The sequence below is a fragment of the Athene noctua genome, chromosome 13 (assembly GCF_965140245.1).
Source record: "Athene noctua chromosome 13, bAthNoc1.hap1.1, whole genome shotgun sequence".
In the NCBI taxonomy this organism is placed as follows: Eukaryota; Metazoa; Chordata; class Aves; order Strigiformes; family Strigidae; genus Athene; species Athene noctua.
This window is the reverse complement of record NC_134049.1, coordinates 5,263,796-5,285,636: the sequence shown is the minus strand read 5'-3', so window position 1 is coordinate 5,285,636 and position 21,841 is coordinate 5,263,796. Positions and strand designations below refer to the sequence as shown.

General features: G+C 41.4%; 1 protein-coding gene across 1 annotated transcript in view; it reads left to right on the top strand.

The window, feature by feature from the left end:
* The window catches only part of HOMER2 (homer scaffold protein 2), a 65,037-nt gene that overhangs the window by 17,993 nt on the left and 25,203 nt on the right, over window positions 1–21,841 (top strand). Inside the window, exon 2 of the mRNA XM_074917030.1 lies at window positions 5,719–5,875. Coding sequence (XP_074773131.1) covers window positions 5,719–5,875 — 157 coding nt within the window. The remainder of the gene's footprint in view (window positions 1–5,718; window positions 5,876–21,841) is intronic.

Here is a 21,841-nt window from a genome sequence, read left to right as displayed (position 1 = left end):
CTTCATCAGAGATCTGCCTTTACTTGGATTTTGGTCATTTTGGGAAGAGGGTTGATTGTTTTTTAAAAGTTTGATATGTGTGCCTATGAACAAGTGAGTGGTGTTATGGGTAGATGAAGCAGTGTTTTCACAGGTAATTTTTAGGTATCATTACTTGCCTGAACTTTCACTGGCATGAGTATTTCAAATAGGAGAAAAATCTCCATCTGTGAACTCAGAGGCCATCGTGCAACAATAAAATCTAGAAAGGCAAGGCAGCAGCAGCCTGGCAGGGCAGCTGCACACCCCAAGGGATAGGGACCCGTGGTGCTAGGGACGACTGCTGCTTGAAGGGGGACATTTGGTGACTTCTGGGGTCTTGAAGGAGTGACTGGAGAGCTTGCTGCTTTCAAGGGGCAGGATGTATTTATTCAGTTTTGTTTGTGACCAAAGGACAAGTTTGCCTCGCTAAAACGCTCTTAGCCCTTTAGAGCTGTGCATGCATTTTTGAGAGGGCAGAGGCACAGATAATGCTCGTTGGCTTTGTGAGTGGGCTCTGTTACTGTCCCACTTTCACATGGGAGCTGAGGGCAGCTGTCGGGTGGCCTGGTGGGAGAGCCTGGGGAGTGGTGGTGTGGGAGCAGCACTCCTTTTCACAACGTTGCTTATTTTTGAATTATCATAAATATAAATGGCACTCCAAACTGCATTAGATGTGAAGATATACATAAAGGGTTAGTTCTTTTTATTGCGCTCTCAGGCAGTAGTAGCGATGCTCAATCCAAATAACTATTGATACCAAGTTTATCCTGTTGCGTTTAGCAAATAAAATTTTCTGTGTGATGGGGGGTATGTCACAATGTAGGATTTTGTATTTGTACCTACTCTTCTCCTTTCTTGAAAGATCCTTATTATCTAATAATGGTTACAGCAGATCTGCTGGCGCTGTCAGGTGGTAGAAACCTCAGTGTGTGTGTGTGATGCTGGCCAGTAGTAGGAAGCACCACGTTCCAAAAACTCCACGTTGATGCGCTGTCTGCAGGCGTGTGCATCCTCCACCAAATGGCAGCTGTACTGAGGACATGTTCTTTTAAAAAAGATATTTATTCCAATCGGTAAATTAGGCAGTTAATGCAAAGCTATCTAGTATTAGTGGGGGGAGAGCACAAATAATCCTGTCCTGTAAACTAGAACTCCTTATCCTGGAAATTTTATGTGATCTGTTAATGAAAGTTTTAGCAAAATGTGCGAATAGTGGTTTTGCCTCTGGTGGAGTACCAGAGCTCCTGTCACACGTTTGATGTTCCAGTTCTGACAACAAGTAAAGGAACTGCTTTGTTCTATTTACTGCTCAGTCAGCACATCCACCCGACACTTTGCACATTTGAAAGAATTTGTGTGCTGATCCTGCAAGGCACCCACATGAGCCACTGTGTTGTATTTACTACCAAAAAAAGATTTCTCCAGTACAGAAGTGTTCACATCATCAGTGCCTTGTTTGCAGGCAGAGCTGGCTCCACGTGGCCCCACACGTGGCTGAGATCTGAGGGCAGGGGCTCTCCCAGATGCCAACTGGCCACCCAGCCAGGGCTTGCCATGCTGTGGCTCCATCAGCCACCAATATCCCACAGCCTGTATGGTGCTGGCTGCCAGTCAGCAAAGGCTCTTTACAGCTGAAGTGATTTAAATCACTGGTTGTGCTCATGATTCAAATGATAAACAAGGAACTTTGAATTAAATAATTTGAACTTTTCCTAAGTGAGAGCTCATTCCCGTTGATTAGGAGGAGTAATATAAAACACATGCAGCTAGTCACACACTTGTAAAATTTGGCATGGTTGTATATTAGCCAGAAAGCAATACTGTATCTCACACAGCTGTGGATGCAGTTAGTTAGCTCCAGAGTCTTGGTTTTTGCTTTTTTAGTTCTTCAGAAAAGCTTTGACATGTTTCTACATTAATGGAGAATGGTTGTTTTTTTACTTGAGATTTCTCATATGACACAAGGACAGAAATTAAAAGTCAGCTCAAATGCGTAAAACCATGACTTGCAAATTGCAATCATATTTATAAAACATGCGGGCCATGTTTAATAATAAAGAAAGCTTATCAAAGTGCATTTTCTATCTTAATCTTCATTATTAAACAAGGAACTATTAGCTATAATTTCGATTTCCATTTGCTACTTTTCAAGCAGCTTTACTCTAAACAGTGGATATTACCGTCAAATTGATTTTTAAACAGATTCTTTAAAGAGTGTTGAATCAATCATTAACAACTTTGGTTAAAATTAATGAGATTTTTAAACATTCATAAATTCTCTTTGTCTTCTGATGTAGAAGCCTGCAGCCTGGCTGGCAGTGCCACTGTTCCCTGCCTCCCCGGGCAAACTGTCAGTCTCCCCTAATGGCCAGTTTACAGGGGCTCAAGTGACACAGGACGTGCTGCAGGAATTTCAAGTTAGCATTGCTGGATTTTAAAGCATAAAACTTGATTAATCTCTGAAAAAAATGGAAAGAAACCCTGGAAAATAAAGTAATTGTTCTATGAGTAAAGTGCTTTCTTGAATGTCAAAAGTTGCAAGTGAGTAACGCAGAATAATTCTTCTCAGTTTGGAGTGCTGTAAGGCTGTGCAAGTGTTTTAGAAGTGTCTAATCCAGCATTTCATTTGAAAATTGAGTGCCACAGTTTTATAGTTGCCTCTGTGTGCTTCACTGGTCAAAAGAGTTTGGGATGCAAGGCAAGAGGATATTCCCCCTCCATTATAAAGCTGCACTACTGGAGTTTGTCAGTGTTGGTGGCTTGCTGACCCGCTGTGGGGTGAGGGAAGGCGTGGGGGCACAGCTCCCAGTGCCACTGGTGCTGGCTCATGGGCCCTGCTGGTGGCTCTGGGCTCCTTGGGGTAGCAGCTGAGCACAGACCTGCAGGTGGATTCAGCGGCAGGGCAGGCACGGCCACAGAAATGCATCATCTTCTCTTAATTTTTACAAGCCAGCAGTGGGAAATCCTTCCAGGAGGTTGTGTCCTGGGGGTGCTTCGTCTGCTCCAGGGGGTCAAAAATCAGTCCTGGGGGTTTGCTGCCTTCTTGCTGCCTGCCTATGGCAGAAAGGTGAAAGGCATGTGTGGAGAGCAACCAACTGGCCCTTCCAAATTAGAGTCTCAGTGAGAGGTCAACAGCTCATTTATCTTGAATGAGTTAAAATGCTTACATTTACACATCACATTTCCTTCTTTTTTAATAATTTATCAACTAGCACACTATCACTATGAGTGATAGGGCTGCTGTTTGCACCCAGGAAAACAAAGTACACTTTTTTTGGTTTACTAATCATAAGAATTAGAAACATAGCCAGGTTTTCCCTTTACATTTTAATAAAAGCCTCACATGAATGGATAGATGTCTGTCTCAAGCCCTGAGCTTCATTATCCATTAATTTATCCACTTGGATGCATGTATACAGCTCCTGTTGTTGGCAACAGTAGCTGCTACAAGACTCCTGAAAAAATAAATAGTTTTTCCCTTCATTCTACTTTTATTTCCAGATTTACTTTATATGTTTACTGCTACTGCCGTAGAGAGGCCAGGCACAGTTTTGACAGTGTTTTTTGGTATTGTTAAGATGGGCTAACAGAGTTAAAGTTGTTTGTGGAATGGGTTTGCATGAAGGAAACTTCTGAAAGTTTAGACTGTAATATATAGGTCATGTTACCATTATCAAAAGCAATTATTAGTAGAATCCACTAAAAATACAGAGCTAAGTAAAAGGCAAAATAAATTCAAAATTACTCTTCACTCAGAGAAAGTACACATTCTTAGAGTAAGAGTAAGCACCCTGGGGGGGACTTCTCTTCCCTGCATTTCTTATTGCAAATTAACTCCATGACTTTTGTGGGCATCACGCTGGTAATCCTGTGTAAAGGGTGATGGAAATATTTTTAAAATATTACAGAGACCTGCTCTTTTTTTCCTCCCGGGATGGCATCAATTTTAGCATGTGAGAAATAAAGAGTCAAGTTGAGTGACTTACTGATAAGAAGTGAAGCAAATGCTACTCTTTCACAGCTGTAACACGACAGTCTCATTGTCATTGGTTTCATGTAAGTATTTTACAGGGTTCAGCACAGCTGTCCATCCAGAAATCTTCATGGCAGCCCCTGGAAAAATGTAAAACTGCATATGTCTTGCAAGGAGAAAACCATTGTTTCAGTTTCTCCCTCCTGAGGCGTTGCAAGCTCGCTCCATCTTTCCTGAGCTAATTCTTCACTTAAATTGCTTCATCTGTTTGATTCTTGTAAATATGCTTCCCTTGATTTTAATTTAACTGCAATGGTCAAGATCATGTGTGATGTTTGATACAGTACATGAAGTTGTTCTGTTCTAAAAACACAGAGGGGGATATATAAGGAGCTGAAGATGATAGAAGTCTTAATAGAAACGTAGTTCCAAAACTATGGGAATGAGAATAATAGAAAATAATTATTTATATGAATAAGAAAGAGTGGCATATGAAAGCAAGAGATCTCTCTGGCCTTTCACCTAACTCTTTTCATTTGTTTTGTGTGAAATGCAGCCTGGCAGCCTTTTCAGTTTCCATGTGGTAAATATTTTTGGGCGGTAACTCTTATTTCAGAAGAGTTGTTTTTGAATCCTGTCATAATTCTGTCAAGTGTAACTATTCATGATACAATATTTTGTATGTGATGAGAATATATTGAGCAATACACTTAATATAGACCATTATATGTGGTAGCTTTTAAGAACTAAAAGCATAAAAATGTATATAAATGCACCGTAGAGCTGGATTTGCAGTTCACTTCTAAACTTGGTTTAAGGGTATAGTTGGGAGTGAGTTTAGTTTTATGGTCTTTAAGTCTTAATTCTGGTTTTCAACCTAAATGACTGTGTGTGTATCATGATTTATTCTTTCGGTCCCGCATCTTCTCTGCTTTTATGTGTGATTTGCATTGTCATGTGTTAAAGGGAAAACAAAACCCCTCCACTGTGTGCACAATTTTCTTGATGAGAAAAAGCATCTGAGGAAGGCTGGTGTTTAGGAACAGGGTGTCAGGGGCAGTATGTCATCCACTAAGAGTTGAACTGAAAGGCAATATATATCAACACAGGGTTTTGGTTGTGGAATTTTTTTTTCCCCCTTGCTCCCCAGGGTGGTTGACTGATTTTGCGTCTGATGAAATTTTCATGCACATCCACAGAACAGTGGGATTCTAAGCATAGAGATTAATATTTCCATAATTATACGGTGCCAAAGGTCGTTGGAGTCCTTGGTGCATCCAAAGAGGAACCCTGGCTGTAGGTAGTGGCTCACAGGAATGCGCAGCAGGAGGAAATCCAGCTTGGGGGGGGGGGGGGGCTGCTTGTTGCTTTTGGAAAAATATGTGCATGGGGAAGGAAAGAATGCATGTGAGTGTTCTATCCTGGAAATAAATATTTTGAGGAAAAGGTGGGTACCAAGTTAGTATAACATGGGGAGAAAAAAGCTGATTGCTTCCTGGGCTATGGCTGTAACTTTAGGGCACTGAATGTCACTTAGTGATGCCAAGGAGAGGTACCCAAGGCTGGACCATGGCTCAGCAGTGTCTCTGCTCTGCCTTTTCACTTGGGGGATTGCCAGGCGCTCTGTCTTGTGCTTTCAACGTGCCTGGTCAAGGCTGGGCTTCTGGGACATTTCATCTTCCGCAGACTCATGCCTCCATTTCTCCTGTCCCTCCCTATTCCAGAGAACAGCCCATCTTCACCACCAGAGCCCATGTCTTCCAAATTGACCCCAGCACGAAGAAGAACTGGGTTCCCGCAAGCAAGCAGGCTGTAACTGTTTCCTACTTCTATGACAGCACGAGAAACAGCTATCGGATTATCAGTGTGGATGGAGCCAAGGTAGGAGGCTGATGGTACTCGGCGTGTTTACTGTGTGGAGAGGATCGTGACTGCTAGCCCTGGCTGAAGATAGACATAGATGAGCGACATTAAGCACTTAAATTCATGAATACTCAGTCTTTTTTTTTTAATATAATCCATTATGGACACTTGTAGTGATAATTGGAAAAACACAGAACACCTTAAAAGTGATTTTGCTGAACTTAACTGATTTTCTGACTAGTTTGACTTCCCGATCTTAATGAGCCAAGAGCTTTCAGTGTCCAAATGGAGTCTGTAGTACAGTATCTAAAACCACCACCCATGTTAGGTAGGTAAGGCAGAGTTTGGTGAAAAAAATGTTCTTTTTAAAGGGAATGAGGAGACAGATAGGTGCAGACTAGAGCTTTTAATGTAAATGCCAACTGCACATTCACTTTTGCCTGGTTGAACTGTTTACAGGTTAGCAATTCGTTCAGCTTTTGCACTGGAGTTCATCAGCCTTAGGTGATAAATGAAGACTTTCCCCTCTTCTTCTTGTTTTCTTAGTTTGTTTTGCATTACCAGATAGTGTGCTGCAGTATTTCCTGTAAGAATCCTGATCAGTTGGATTTGAATGAGTTGCACAGACAACCATTTTTATTACATACTAGATATATCCCTCTGATTAATCCCTCCAAAGTAACTTGTAAGGTGACTGCTTTCCCCTAGCAGATGCCAGTCAGAGGTATAAGTTAAAACATTTCGCTCATGTACAAAAATCATCAGTCACTTCTGCCAAAGCACAAACCACAGGGTAACGAGACAAGTTTACAGCCTGTTTATCTGTGTTCCTGTTTAGATGAGGATGTTAAAATATCACTGTCCTGGGAGAGAGATGTTGCAGAAATCATCCCTTAATAAAGCTTTTCTATTTGTCATGCCTGTTTCACATACTCGTTTTCCCAAACACCTCCTGTGCTATATTTGGTTATATATTGGCTTATAAATCAGCCATACTGCCTGCTTAAATTGATGGTAATGTTTCATTGACATCAGTGGAGCATTAATATATCACCGTCATTACACAGTTTGTGCCGGTGTGTTCATTTCCAGAACTGCCAGCCAACTGCCCTGGCTGCCTCAGTTTGCAGTTGGCACACACAATCCCTGTAACTTGCTGGGTAAAGCTGAGCCCCCTCCGATTTACTTACACCCCACAGATACTCCTGCTCCTGCTCGGGTGAAGCTGGTGGTAGCGGGCTGTTGGCTTTACAAACCCAGGCGAGTGTGACTTCCAAGCCAAAACTGCTGTACTCACAGCAGTGGGTTGCTTGATTTGCGGATGTGCACGCATGCATTAAGACCAATTAATGAAAAGAAAGTAATTATTGTATGTGGCAGGGGGAAGCTGCAGGGGCAGCGTATGCTCACAGCCAGAGGTCCTGCCCAGAACTGCAGAGTGTGTGCTGAGAAGAAGGGCATCCAAGCTTTGCTTTGTAATCTGCCCACAGACATTCAGGAGGAACCACCCCCCATTTTAGCATGCCCCAGAAGAAGGTGAGCTTTCCGTGATTAAAATTCTCCCCTGGGGCTTCCCAAGCAAGAATCAATTGCTGGCCACATGAATTATTCCTCCTGTGTTGAACCTTTGCTGATTAAGGAACAGGTTGAGAAGAGGTGCTGCCTTCACGCTTGCCCCTGGAGAGTCCCCTGTTACCCTGACTGTTTAAGAGTGTGATTTGGAAAAAGAAGGGTGTTTATACCCAAATAAGTTAAAAGTTGCTTTTCTCTCTCAAATGATTGTTTAGTGTTTTGACCTACTTTTCTAGCCAAAAATGAAACTGGGTAGGACTGTGAGGAAGAATATAGATAGGCAGCATCAGTTGGTGTTGTCCTGCTTTCTGTACTTCTCACTCATTAGAATAAAGTCTTCCGTGTGTTGGCAAATACCAGATGAATTAGCATCATGGCATCACTGCAGGCAGAAGTTATCTCTCTTTTAAAGATAAAAGCTGGAACTCACGTACATTCAGGGACTTGACTCTAGAAGGAAGGTGGTGATGAAGGACATGTCTCTGACATGTATCTCTTACAACTCTCTGTCCTCGTCTGAACTGCAAATGGGCTGCTCTAACAGCTTATTTTAGACAAACATGTATGATGCACATTGGCTTGCAGAGAAATCTCACTTAAATACAACTTATATGCAGCTGTTAGATTAATTTTGGGTTTTTTTTAACATTATTTACATTACATAGCAACAATAAAAATAGTTTAACGTGATCAAGGATACAGGACACTTCCTTAAACATTGTTCGTTACCCGGTTGCATAAGCTTTATTTTTACTTTTAGCGTTCAACCTATTGCTCTGGGCAGCATGTTGAATTGCAAGTACACAGAGTAGGATAAGGCTGCTGAAAGCCATTAGCACGGCTGTTGTGCAGAACATGGGGCAGGCTGCATAATGCCAACCTGATGAGTATTTAGTTTCCTCCTGATGCACCACCAAGCTGATGGGGCTGTAATTCTTGCAGGAGTGACTTCCTCAGGCTGCTGCTGCTGCTGTCCCCAAAAGTCTGGACCCTCCGCAGGACCCTGTCCCTCATCCCCAAATCCCTGGGGTGCAGGAGGGTGAGGAGGAGTGTGGCAGGGCAGAGGGGAGCAGGAGGACTCAGGAGGGGGCTGATGGGAGGGATTAAGGGAACTGCTGAGCCCGTGTGTTTAAGGGCATAAATACTGGGAACTCATTTTGTGAGCACAGCTGGCAGAGGGGCAGGGGAGTTGCTTGGCTCTGCTGCCTGTCACAGTAGGACGATGCCTTTGGTTCCTTACCCATTTCCTAAGTGGTGGGGGAGGACAAAAGGGCCCAACTGGTACAGACGGAGGTGATGGAGATGGACATTGCAGCAAAGAGGAAAATGGGACAGAAAGGGAGTAGGGTGAAGTCAATGAAATTTAGTTCTTCCCTTGCAGAGGGATATGCAAGAGACTTATGCTGAAAACTAGGAGTTTGATGTGATGGAGGGCAGCCAGGCGAGAGCGTACACCTTCAGGTGCCAGATTTCTTCCAAATCTTCCCAGCCCGGTGATAGAAAACCCCACTGAAATGCCTGGGGAGTCAAGCACTGAAAAGTAGAGACCCAAAATTCAAAACCGCTTGTATCACTTTAATTCCTCATGTTTGCAAAGCTAGAAGAGAAAGGGTATTATAATTCCTGCGTCTTTCACAGAAAAACAGGTGCTGTGGGCAGTAGCTTACAATTTATAGCAAAAGATTTCACAGATACCATAGAAATATTCACTGGATGATCTTAACAAAGATACCTTTACCAAACAAGGGAATAAAGTAGTATATCTTTTAATTACATTATAATTGACTTGTATGTTGTTGAGAAAGTAATTTCATCATGATGTTTTAAGAAGTTTCTAGCCAGAGGCTGTTTAAACTGCAGCATAATGAATGCTGGAGGAAATGATACAGTAAAATGCAAGGGCACACACTGATTCAGAGTTAATGAGGCAGCCAAGAGACTTCACCATATGAAAGTGCCCAGTGTTGTAGGCAAAAGTCAGTCCTGTTGAAAAATGACAAAATACAGTGATGATGCAGGGAGAACATGGACTCCTAAGTGCCCAGTTGCTGTGTGGTGTGTAGGGAAAGCCACACACCCGGCTCCTCATTAAAAGTGACCTACATTATTCTGCCTTTTAGAGGCAAAAAGAAAGTTTGAAAGCATGAAAATTACTCAGCCTGATATCCTTCATCATCCTGTGGAATAATGCATGGTAGTGCCCTGCTTGGTGGGTTTGTTAATTTTTTATGAATTGGAAATATGTGTTATCCGAACGATATAGACAAGGAGGAAAGGATGAGAAACTTGTTTCTGTGTAGAATTTGAGAAGGAAATATAATCCTTCAGGAACAAGCTTCTGTCCTCATTTTCAAATGTTCAGATGTCTTATTTCTACAGAACCTGTGTTTGCAACAGCATAATTTTTAATCTTTTGAGAAATAAGTTGTTAATAAGAATCTAAAACGATCTTAAAAATTAATAGCCAGCAGTAAAGTGTATAGTGAGACATTGTGAGGTGGCAGCAGCAAAGTGACACAGCAAGAGTCATCTCAGATGCCAGTCCTAAGTTGTCTCTGAGATGCTTAAACAGATGAGTAGAAAAAAATTAAAATCAGGGTTAAAAAGATTAATAGATTGTGAGAGTAATTTTGTTATGTTTCAGAGAAAAAGAAATTGTTGGCTGACAATCATTCCCTGTTGCTAGATCATTTAAAAGAGTTTATTACCTAACAATTACCTTGAATATTGAAGATCAGCAGCTAAGTTGGGCATAAGTGTGTGAAAATATTGGAGAGAACCAGCAAAACTGCTGTGCTGGGAAAGCAAAATCAGTGGGTCTGTTTCTGAAGTAAATTACAATTAATAGGAATTAGAATATGGGCCAAATTTTGCCAGTCAGTATTCACATAATGTTTCCCAAAGTCAATACAGTCCATTCTATAGTATGATGAAGCTGTTTAAGTGGCATAAATGCCCTTATAATGGGATCCATCAGTGAGTGTCCCACCAAGAATGGACACTATGATTTCCAGAGCAGAATGACGCTGACAGGGGCAGAGCTGCAGCAGCATGTGGTAGCAGATATTTAGAAAGATAAAAAGGAGTGAGATGTAAATCTGCTAATATTTGATGTATTTCTGGCTTTCTCAGTTCCTGTGCCAGTCCTAATTGCTACCTAATTTAATAGCTGCCCACCTCTTTATGACCACACTTTTTTTGTTCTCATGACTGGAGGCAGGCATCCTCAGCACACGGAGAGGAAATTCAGAGTTCTTCCAGTGCTGTGTTCAGAGACTCAAAACAAATCATTTTCTTTGCCCATGGAAATGGAATTATTTTAAGACATAGTTGATAAAAATATCCTGGAGTATTTTGCCAAAAGGTGACTCTTAGATTTAAGAAGCTTTCCTTTCACAGGAAAAAAATTGCAGGGTATGGTAACATGGATGAAAGTCTTTCATCTGGCTAGTTCTTTCTGTTTTTTGTTATTTTTTTTCTTTCATTGACGTAAATTCAGCCATTAAACCAATAGCAACTCCTTCTCAGGAAAAAACTTAGCAAGTGATTTAGATATTACAAAATTTTTGGCACTGAATTAAAAAAGACTTCTGGCAATGTGTACCTTGCCAGGGGCCTGCGTTGGTGTGGCAGCATTTAACTGTGCCTCGAAGACTTCATGGATCTGATTTGTGAAAACACGTGTAGCAGAAATGATCACAACATCACCTTCCCTCTTGCCATTCAGAGTATCAGTGTGTGTTCACCTGACCCCCTGCTCAATGAATTAGGTGATGTACTGTGTCTCATATATTTTTTTTAATACCTACGTTTTTGAAAATACCAAAGTTTTTTAGCTACCTACATTTTCAGGTTTAATAATTTTGTAGTGAAATGATCAGAGGATGTTTTATAGCCTTGGGTAGCCAAAGATGAAGGGATGTAAAAGTGACTTTATGAAGTGGTGTATGGAGAAATCCTGAATTAAATGCTGTGATTTTGAAAGGTGTGGGTGAGCATATATGTGTGTTTTGTCAAAGGGATGGAGATTCTTTTATTTTCAGTTTTGCCTGCCCTAGTTTTTATTTATGGCCATCACTTGTCAGGAGTGCTGTGTGCTGCTGGCATCCGAGCCGAAATGCCGAGAGGCCTCGCTCCTTGCCCTGAAGATTATTTTGCTGACTGCAGCACTGACAGAACTATGATTTCTAGAAAGCCCCTGCTGGTAAAATCTCATTAAATTAACAGAAAATATTTTTTTTATTCCAGCTTCTCAAAGATTTTTCACTGCTGGATAATCGAGATGGATATTTCTCCTTTTTTTTTTTTTAAAAAAAAAAAACTTTTTCTGCCGTGCTCTTTTTTGCCCTTCATGCCATTTCTTCCAGGCTGGGTGGGAAATCTCTTATTTTCTGCTTTTCCCAGAAAGAGTGCCAACCATAAAACAGGGGTGTGGTGGGAGCACGAGCTCAATATTACTTACACTTCTGACTGAGAACCAACATAAAAAGGACCTTTCATCAAAAGGGCATTGTGTGACACTTGTTACTGTTTGAAGAGCCCAAAAGACAGATTTCAGCTTAAGGGTGACACCACATTAGTGTAAGCTGGTGGACAGGTGACCAGGTTTTGACATCTGGAGATGAAATACTGATCCAGTATTCCTGCCTTCTTGTCCATACCTGTCCACAAAAATCCCCCAACATCTTTGTATGCCGTAAGAAAAGATTTCCAGTAGTGGTCTGTCTGATTACTGTAATACAGAAATTTGAGCATATTTGATGGTCTTCATCTTCTCTTTATCATAGTGTTAAGTATTTCATGAACTATTGGAGTTAATTTCAACATGATTATTAGCACTGGAGATGATACTGGAGCCATAAAAGAGTAATTCCAACAAATGGCACTAATTAACCCTCCACATAAAAGGAAGAACATCTTTTGAAATAGAAAAACATGGTATAAAATATAATTTTAATGCATACTTCTGTCTTGCAGTGTGCATAGTTTGTGTGTATGTTATAATAAACATCTCATTGCTTTTATGCTCAAGATGACTATTAAGTAACATCAGTTGTGGGTTTATGATCTTTATATATACATCATATAATAGATAAGTACTGTTGAGACAGAGCAACATAATAATATCAGTGTCTATAAACTGTGAATCCATACTAGAGCCTTTAAAATAATTTGATGCCGTTTAATCACTCTCATCAGATGAGTTTGCTTCGTAAGGCAGCTGCAGTGTGGAGTTTTCCTGGTTCAGATTTCCCAGCCTGTGCTGGAGAACGATGCTTGTCTGCGGGAGACATGTTCTAGCACCAATGTGCTAAACAAAGCACTTTGTAAAAAATGCCTGAAGAGTCTCTAGCTGCTTTTTGCTGTCCCTTTTGGGCTTGTTGTTGCTGTAAATAATAAAGCTGGATCAGGCTGCTCTCTGAGAGGCAGCTGCTCCTTTCTTGGAGAAGTTCTCCTGCATTTTGTGTGATGAACAGATTAAGAGCAGGAGAACATCTGTCCTGAGCCATAGCACACCAGCCTAACCTAAGCTGGAATCAGTCTCAGACAGTGAAACAACTTGCAGTGAATAATTAATATATTTAATAGCTATTTTCTGATTTCATTTAAAGACGTTAGCGTTGTGGTGATAGGACTTCTAAATTTTTTAGCATCACTTTAAATGATACAGAGGGAACTCTGAATTTAAGGAAAACTTGTCATCAGTGGGTGATGCTGGTGCCTCCTAGGCAGAGTTTGCTGCTCTGGTAAAGGCTGAGGTGCAGGTGCCAGGTCAGCAGCAGCCCTACAGCTGGGATGCAGGTGTAGGAGGGTGTCTGCATGGGGTTGGGCACCTTGAAGGAGCAAGGTGTGCCCAAGGGGTTACGCTCCAGAGGGGTCCTATGGAGACGTAAATCATTCAGCCTGTGGAGTATCAAAGAGAAATGTGAATGTTGGGGTTAATGGAAGTTGAAGCAGGACAGATGCAAGTAGAAAATGAAATGCACATTTTAAAAAGAGTATCAGTATCTACGTGGGGTGAACACACCGAGGTCTGTGCTGGATCCTTCTGCTACATAGACCAAGACTTCACATTCTTCCCAAAGACATCTTTGAAATAAGAGTGAATGAAATTAAGGAAAATAACAGCCCCGATGATCTTCAAATGTTAGTGTTGTTTATGTCTGTGGTATACCTGGCTTGACTAAAGTTACTTGAGCTTTTGTTTTTCTCTAGAGGTTAAAATAACTCGAGAACATTTCCCTTGGAAATTGGTGATGAAGAAATACAGCATGAAGGAGAAGCAGAGCTGTCAGCCAAGGATGAGACTACCCACTTGCATCATCCTTTATTTGCTTAAGGTGATATCAAGTATTCAGAAATTCAGGCTGAGCGAAGGTGCAGGATTTAATAATTGGGAGGATAGTACGTTGCCTGGAGTTGTGTCTGCAGGAGAATTTTCAACAGCTGCCAAGACTGGTTTAGATAGGTAAAGCTAGTAACATTGGGTGCACTTGTGTGAACAGGTTCTTGAGTGTTCAGAGGATGAAAAAAGAATTAAAAATACTGTTAGGGCTTAATTACAGTGCTAATTTCAGAATTGCTAATACTGGTGAAGGTGAGCTGGGAGTTGAAGGAAAAATTTAAAGTGTTTGCACAAACAAGACCTGGGGCTTCAGGTGAAAGAGAGCTTGTCAAAAGCTGAGAAATGGAGCAGAGTAAATGCCAGGAAATTTGGTTGGGTCCCTTGAGACTGCATCAACCAGAAATCATGATCATCTGCTGAGGATGTGTTTTGGTTTAAAAAAAAAATTAAAAGTCTAGAGCTGTAGAACTCACATGTTTCTATATTAATCTCTTTCCAAGTTATTAACTTTGAAATGTGAAAAGTCCTCTGTTCATTGTCTGGATTATTCCTGGAAGTAAGTCCTCCAGAAGCCAGTTAGTAAGCTTAGGAGAAAAGATAACAAAGTGCTGGCGACAGCTGTATCCTTGACAGAAGAACAGAAGCACATCTGCCACTGTTTGATCCTATCGGGCTCATTTTTCTGCTTGTATGTAGTGTGTACGTGTGTCACTGACTGGAAAGGCCACACACAACTGAACCCAGGAGATGGCAGAAGCCTTTTCAGAAACTCAATTTGTTAATCTTTAAAAAAAAGGGGGGGGGGGGGGGGGGAGGGGGAGAAGATCCGTGCTAGAGGATTTCTTGCTGCACCACTCACCAGCAAGTAGGGAAACTTTGGTCTGTGTAGATTTTTTTTTTTCCTTTTAAAACCTCTTCATAAATTTCTCAGAAAAGGACATAAGCACATAACTGCCTCACACAGAGATGTTTCTGATTACCAGACTTGAGTATGAATGTGGCATCTGAACATACCAGAGAGGTTAATTAAACCATGTGATTTTATTGTAAAGAAACCTGGTGTCAAGCAAAGAATGCCTGGTTTGGGTCATGGTCCTTGAACTTGGCAAAGCTTTTGAAGAATCTTGAATGAATTTTTTGTGAAAATAATCCATGCCTGTAGTTAAGTGAAAACTGAGAAAAAATTGAAAGTTTTTAGTAACATCGTCAACACAGGCACAACATGGTAGATTTTCCAGATGCTTTCCCTCATCTTTTTGGTTTTATTATCTGATCAAAGCAAAACCTGTGGGATGGGACTGAAATAAACTAATTTATAGATGGTAAAAATGTTCATATCTGTTCACCAGACTCCAGGGAGTGCAGTGGTGCTCAGCTTGCTTGTGGGTTTTGCATTGTGCTGCCTTTTTCTTCCAAAAGAAAACATAAGGGGCCTGAGGAACCTTGTGGCCAAAGGTGGCCTGAGCATCTGCTCCATCCCCCTGAGCTTTCCACAGCCTCCTCCTAGGGTATTAGGGATTTCCATCAAGAATTGCAATAAATGCAGCACTGGTTAGCTGTTGGTTTCCTAATTTGGGATTTTTAGTCCCTTGTTTTTTAAATTCAGCTACTGAAAGTAATAAAGAATAATTCCTATCAGCTGTGCTTTATGAAACTCTTAAGGATTGCTTGTCCACTGAAAGAGCTATATAAATTATTTGTTCCCTCCTCCCCCCTGCTGTAGTGCCAGAGGTATCTAATAGTTGGAAATCCCTATTCAGAGAGTTAATGTATCAGACACTCTAATCAAATCATGCCAGATGGAGTTTATAAATAGACTACACTGCATTGTGTGTTCTTAAAATTTGAGCATCGAACATAATTCAAGGCAATATTTTCCTAGTTTTACAAAAAAAACCCCTAAAACATCACTTATTTCTTGATTCTGGATTATGAAGTTGCATCCAACGACACAGTGGTGGTTAGATGGGAAATGAGGAATAGTATAAATGACTCAACCATTAAATACTCGCTGAAGTCCGAAGCTGATTCTCCCTGAGGGGTGAACAAAATGTTCACATGAGCCCCAGCTAACCTCCACCTAGCTTTATTTTCTAACGGCAAAATAAGGGAGGAGGCATTTCTGCAGACAGGGCAGGATTGGTATTTTATATTATCTCATAGATATCTTGTATCTTCAGTCATGTTAGCGTGTTGCTCCTAAATGTCACTAGACCTGGTTGCTCTTGGTTGTCGTTAACAGTGACCCCTTTGAGGTTCTTTAGAAGATGCCAAGTAGATCCTGTCATCTAAAAATGATGTATTATACCTGTCCTTCTTGGCCATTCCTCGTGCCAAGGGACAGTTTTTCCAGATTTTAGACAGGAAGGGCTAAGCTATCCTATTGCTGACTGCTCCCTGGGGTGTGCAGGTTTTTAAAGAGTAGAGGAGTCTTTAATGATGCCACATGGCTCTGCCATTTCTGACCTTTGCAAAAGGACCTTCAGGCTTATGTGAAGCTGTTGTCATACAGCTTGAGGGATGCAGAAGATTATCAGTGCTTAAATGATTCATATAACAATATGGTTATACTCTACACAGAGACTGTATGATTCTACTAAATCCTCCAAAGCGTGAATGTGATATAACTATGGGGTTTTTTTAATTGCATCTAACTGTAGGTAACACAACCTTTTCGCTCACCCCAAATTTAGTCACTAGGGAAAAATAAAGAATCTTCACTGTACTCTTCTCCCTGTCTCCATTAAGTTAGAAATCTTATTTATCATGTGAAAATAACACAAGTGTCTTGGTTGATATATTTTGTAAAATGTTGCATGAAATTCCTGGGTAACAATTTGTTCCAGCGTAGAGGGTTTGAAAATCCTTGCTGTAGATTTTCTTCATGAAACAGCTGCTGGTGCTTTGAATTGTGTGGGTGGGTGGATGTGTGTGCTGTGCCTAAAAGAAAAAAAAAAAATCTAGTCAGATGTCAAAGCAAAAATAGGAGATTTTAGAGATTTAGACTGGGTGGAGGAGGTGGGAAGCCAACTTTGCAGAGACGTTAATTACCTTGGGAAGAAAAAGAGCGCAATGAAGTAGGTGTAGCAAGAGATTTACTTAATAGAATTCATATAATCATGAACCCACTTTCGTTGCATTTAGACAGGTTCTTAGTGAGGGCATTACAACAGAAATATTTTACCAGAGAAAAAACAGTTATTAGTCTTTTTATTGGAGAGGGGTGGCTATTTTTACATCTCTTTTCATGAAGGACAAGAACTGTATAGTTTTTGTTTGATTTGTTGGCTTTTGAAGTTAAAAATAAACTTTAATCATTCATTGAATTATCCTGGGGATGCAAGGTGATGCAAGATAAAAACAAAGCTATGTGCAATCGTAGAAATGGCCCTTTTCCCCATAGAGCAAGTAGCAGCATGTGAGATACTTTATCCATAGAAGGTGAGTCTTCTCTCTGCAGGGGGAGCTCAGGTTGGGAAGTAAATGCTCTGGGCTGCAGCAAGTCCTCTGTGGCTTGCAGGGCATCCTGGTGTCTTCCTCTTTGCAGTGTGGATGAATCACTGTGGTTCCCCTTCCACAGAAATCCGTGATGTAGCTATGGGAACTTTTGGTGTCCATTGAGGGTGAAATAGCTACTGTCTTTGGTTCGCTGTGTAGAACAGAAACTCTTGAAAAGCAGTGGCTGGCCGGGCTTACTAGCACTGTAGGGATAAAATGTTGGGTAACCAGAGCAAGAGTCTGGCAGTAGATGTCCTGCCAACTGTTGCCTTGTGCTCTGCTTCCCCGTCATGCACAAATGATGGAGCGAAGCAGGAGGAGCAGCTAAATGGAGAAACCCAATGATCTTCTTAACATATGTTTACAGTTCTCCTGATCTAGTTAAATCCATACCCGCAGCCTGTCCCAGGTAAAGCACCGTCTGTGTGTCAGGTGCAGCAGATGAAGCAAAACTAGAACAAGTGCTGTTGCTACTTTCAGTTTTCCCAGGCTTTTTTTTTTTTTTTTTTTTTTTTAAAAGGACCTTCTACAAAGACTTAGCAGAAAGGGTGGGGAGAAAGATTTGATCGTATCTGCTGGCCCTGATTTGTAAAACAACTGTAATTAATCCTCCTGCATTACAGGTTCACTGTTTTGGCCAAAGGCAGTTCTTTCTTTCATCCCCAAGTTCTTACACGGCTGTGAACACGTCTTTGTGCTACTCCTGTCAGCTGGCCTCAGAAAGGGACTTTCTTTGCCCTTTAATAATGTTGCCTTGATTAATGGGGTGTGTGTGTGTGTGTGTATGCTGGCTTTGTAGGACTAGAAATGAGATGATCAGTTTATCACCAGTGGCTTACTGGTGAAAAGATGTCACATCTAAGTCCAGAAGCTCTCAGCAGAGGTAGGAGGGATGGTAGATAGCACAGGATAGTGCAGAAACATAGATGGGTTAATTCTACAAGGGAGTTGCTGAACATTTGGGATAGAGAGAAAATTTCTCTGCGAATCCATCCGTCTCCTCGTCTTCACATCCAGTGTTACAAGCCCTTCTGATTCATGTTGACTTGATGAGCTGGAAGAACCTGCTGAGCCTGTGATAGCTGTGGCCAGAGGATTAGCAGCTTCTTTCCCTCTTCAATTCTGTTTTTAGACTGGGATACATCTTTATTGAAGATTAGCAGCCTGGTGGGTTGGGGAAATTAAATTTCACGAGGGCTGCAAACTGGAAAGCACATATTCAGAGGTGTGAAAATGAAATGGGGAGGTTTTAATGTAGTGACTTCTTAATGAGTAGATCCTATAGCCTCGAGCCTTGGGGCTTTTCTGGAGGTGAGGTTACTTCAGAGTAACAGGTGATGTGAATTTGAAGGGGAAGTTCCAGAATAATTCCTCATCTGGCACTCTTGTCCCAGAATAAGGGGCCATTTTCTGAATTAATTTAATACCTTTGCAGAATATATTGGCTAATATATTCATTAGCTATTCCATAGCTGTTATTTTGGTCTTTTCCCAGGTAGACAAGCTTGTGAGAGGGCTGGCTTATCGTCCCCTTTGGTGGGTGTCTCATCAGAGGAAGCGTCCTGGCCGATTCCTGCCAGTGCATTAGCCCCCCTCCTCGGGGCTGTGCCAGTGGCTCTGCCAAGTGCCCGCTGTGGTCACTGCCCTCCTCCCCTTGGAGCTGAGCTTGCTCTCCTCTCTTCTTTTCCCTCTTGCAAATCTGGCAAGCCAGGACCAATGCACCCAGGGTGTACGCTGTGAGCCAAGCCCTGTGTGCTGCTCCAGCTCTGCTCCCTCTGTGCTCCATCCAGCCGACACGCACGCTCACCTTATGTTAATGAAACGGTGACTTGGGAAAATGTATTTTCAGGAGCCACGTCGGCCTTTCCCCATTAGTGTGCGGTTGTGATACGGGGAGTGTGGTACTTCAAGCATCCCCTAAAAGAAATGGCATCTGTATATATGGGCACTGCTCATATATTACAAGCAGCATGAGCTGCCAATACATTTCTTTTTTTTTCCCTCCTACGCGTTCAGGTCATTTTGTGACCTCTCCCTGCTTGATTTATTTGGCAGGCTCTCTCTGTGGGAAGGCAGCGGGATGGGTGTGTTGTAGCCTATGAATGTTCTGCTCTACGCCAGCTTATTTGCATTCACTTTTATCAGATGCATATACCCGGTGTGTTTCTAAATGTCTGGAGTCATTTCTGGTTGATGTAGTGCTGCCTTGTACTGTGAACATTCTTCTGTGTCATCTTCAGATAAAAATTTAGATCTGTCAGGATTGTTTTTCTCCCAAAGGAAGTGAAATTAGTATGAGATTTTGTTTGACTTACGTGGATGTTTCAGGAATGTTCGGCATCTGATACACTTGCATGTAGATGAGAGCAAAGGCATGTTTTGGGGTTTTTTTTAACCACATGTAGACAACTCAGTATGATGAATGAGTTTATTATTCTGTAAGGTGCTTATTGTATTATGCTCCTTTTTGCCTTTGTCTTTAGGGAGAACTGTTTAACCAGTTCAGGGATTGATTGCATTTGATTAGAGAATAGTTTGTCTTTTGAATCCATTATCCTGGATGAAAGTCCGCAAGTTTAATCCATTTTCTGATGCAGCTGGAATTGTACCCTGTGTGTATTATGTGAATGCGGACCAAAAGCAAAGTTATTTTGTAAGAGCCCATTTGATTTGATGAGTGGCCTTTTCTTATTGCAGGTGGGGGTAGAAATGAGCCCACATCAGCTTTCAAATAGTGCCCTTTCCCTTCTGCATCCTTCCTCTCAGCTCCTTCCTTTGAAACTTGAAAATTCTAGCTCATATTTTAATGAAAAAAAGACATTTTTCCTGGTTTGGCTGAACTTTCCTGTTGGGGTGGCCACAAATACTTCCCGTGCCTTCTGCCCTGGCAAGAGACTTTGTGCCTGGGATGGGAGGAGGGGTGGGGAGTGCTGTTCTTCTGGCCTGATGTAGCTGAGGGTGAGCTGGCTTTGGGAGGGGTGACCTGGCAGGAGCACTTGAAAGCCTCGCTTCTCATTGTTCTTCAATGAAAACCTTTCTTTCTCCTAAACACAACCAGCATGATTGTTCCCTGACCAATGTAGTGTCTCTGCTCTGAAATGATGACCAGATTTACACGGGAATTGAATACACAGGCTGATGCTCCCAAAGCCTGGCGTTACAGCATCTTCCTCCAAGCACGACGGGGCGATGGGGTGAGGATGGGGAGAAAGACCGGGTGGCTAAGTGCGAGGTACCCACAGCATTCAGCTCCTCTGAACTGTTTCTATGAGCTCTGATTTAATCTCCGAAGATTCTACTTAGGTTTTCACTTTTCTGGAGGAACGCAGCATTTCTGAAGTGCCTGACTGACAGAGAAGGTTTTAAAGGGGGAAGAAAAAAAAAAAAAAAAAAAGAGGTAGAGCCGGCTTCCAGGCAGTTTCACTAATTGCAGCTTATTATAAATTTAACAGATGAACTGTCAGTTTCTTGAAGGTGTGTGATCACCACAACCTTTTCTTGGATTCTGTGCTGGCTATAGAAAAAAAATTAACCTCTAAGTTGCTAAGCTAATGTAATGCATTTCATCACTCAGTAAGGTGTTCCTTGGTTTACAATTTGCAGGCTTCGTTATTCCTTTTATTATTATCTTTCATAATACTGGACTGTGGTCTAAAAGATATCTTTGTGTGGTTTTTTTCAATATATTTGTATTTACTCAATGATTATTGTAGGAGGTATGGAAGAATTCTATTCTTCTCAGAGTCTGCTTCCAGTGAGTGAAGCTTTTGCCTTTCAATAAAACTGGTCGTTTTATTAGTTTTTTTTCCCCACAGATGTCTAATTTGATAGGCACAGTAGAACTGAAATAACACTTTTTATCACTTGAAATGTTTGAGTATTTCATAACTTCTATAACAAATTGTGTAACTTGAGAAGCTAAATATTTGTAAGTAGTTAATCTGTCTGATGTAAGATTTTTAAAGAAATATGCATATAGAACTTCAGAGTTTTTGAAAAGCATCCTGATTTTTCTGTGTTGGTGATAGCTTTTCCTCCTGTTCTTGTGTCTCTCTGTATCACGCAATCCTCATATAATCATACTCCCTTTGCATTGTCAAAACCCTACATAAAAATCTTTGCTTTTAATTTAAATCTCTGAAATCACACTTGGATTTTATGTTGGCTGCATTTATGTTGTGAGACAGCCGCAGGAGGGCACATCTGGGGATCTTTGCTTATACCTCTGCCTGTCAGCTGGCCAGTCAAAAAGATGTTTTGACTCTGAAAGCTGATGTCTCTATGGTGTGTCTTGGCCAGCACTGGTTGCAGAGTCACTTCTCCTCCTTTCTTGCCCTGTCTTTGCCATGCAAAAAGTAATTTCAGGGATACCATCCGCCTGGTCCTCCTCCGGTTTGATCCTTCTGGTGAAACTTTCGGTAGTAGGAAATGTCAGAAAATCATATACTTATTTGAAAGTGATGATGCAAAAGGAGAGAACCACTGAAGTTGAGCAATTTGTAAGAATAAAAAGCAATAAAAGCATCACCACAATGGTCAGAAGTTGGGTGGGGGACAGAGGCAAGTAA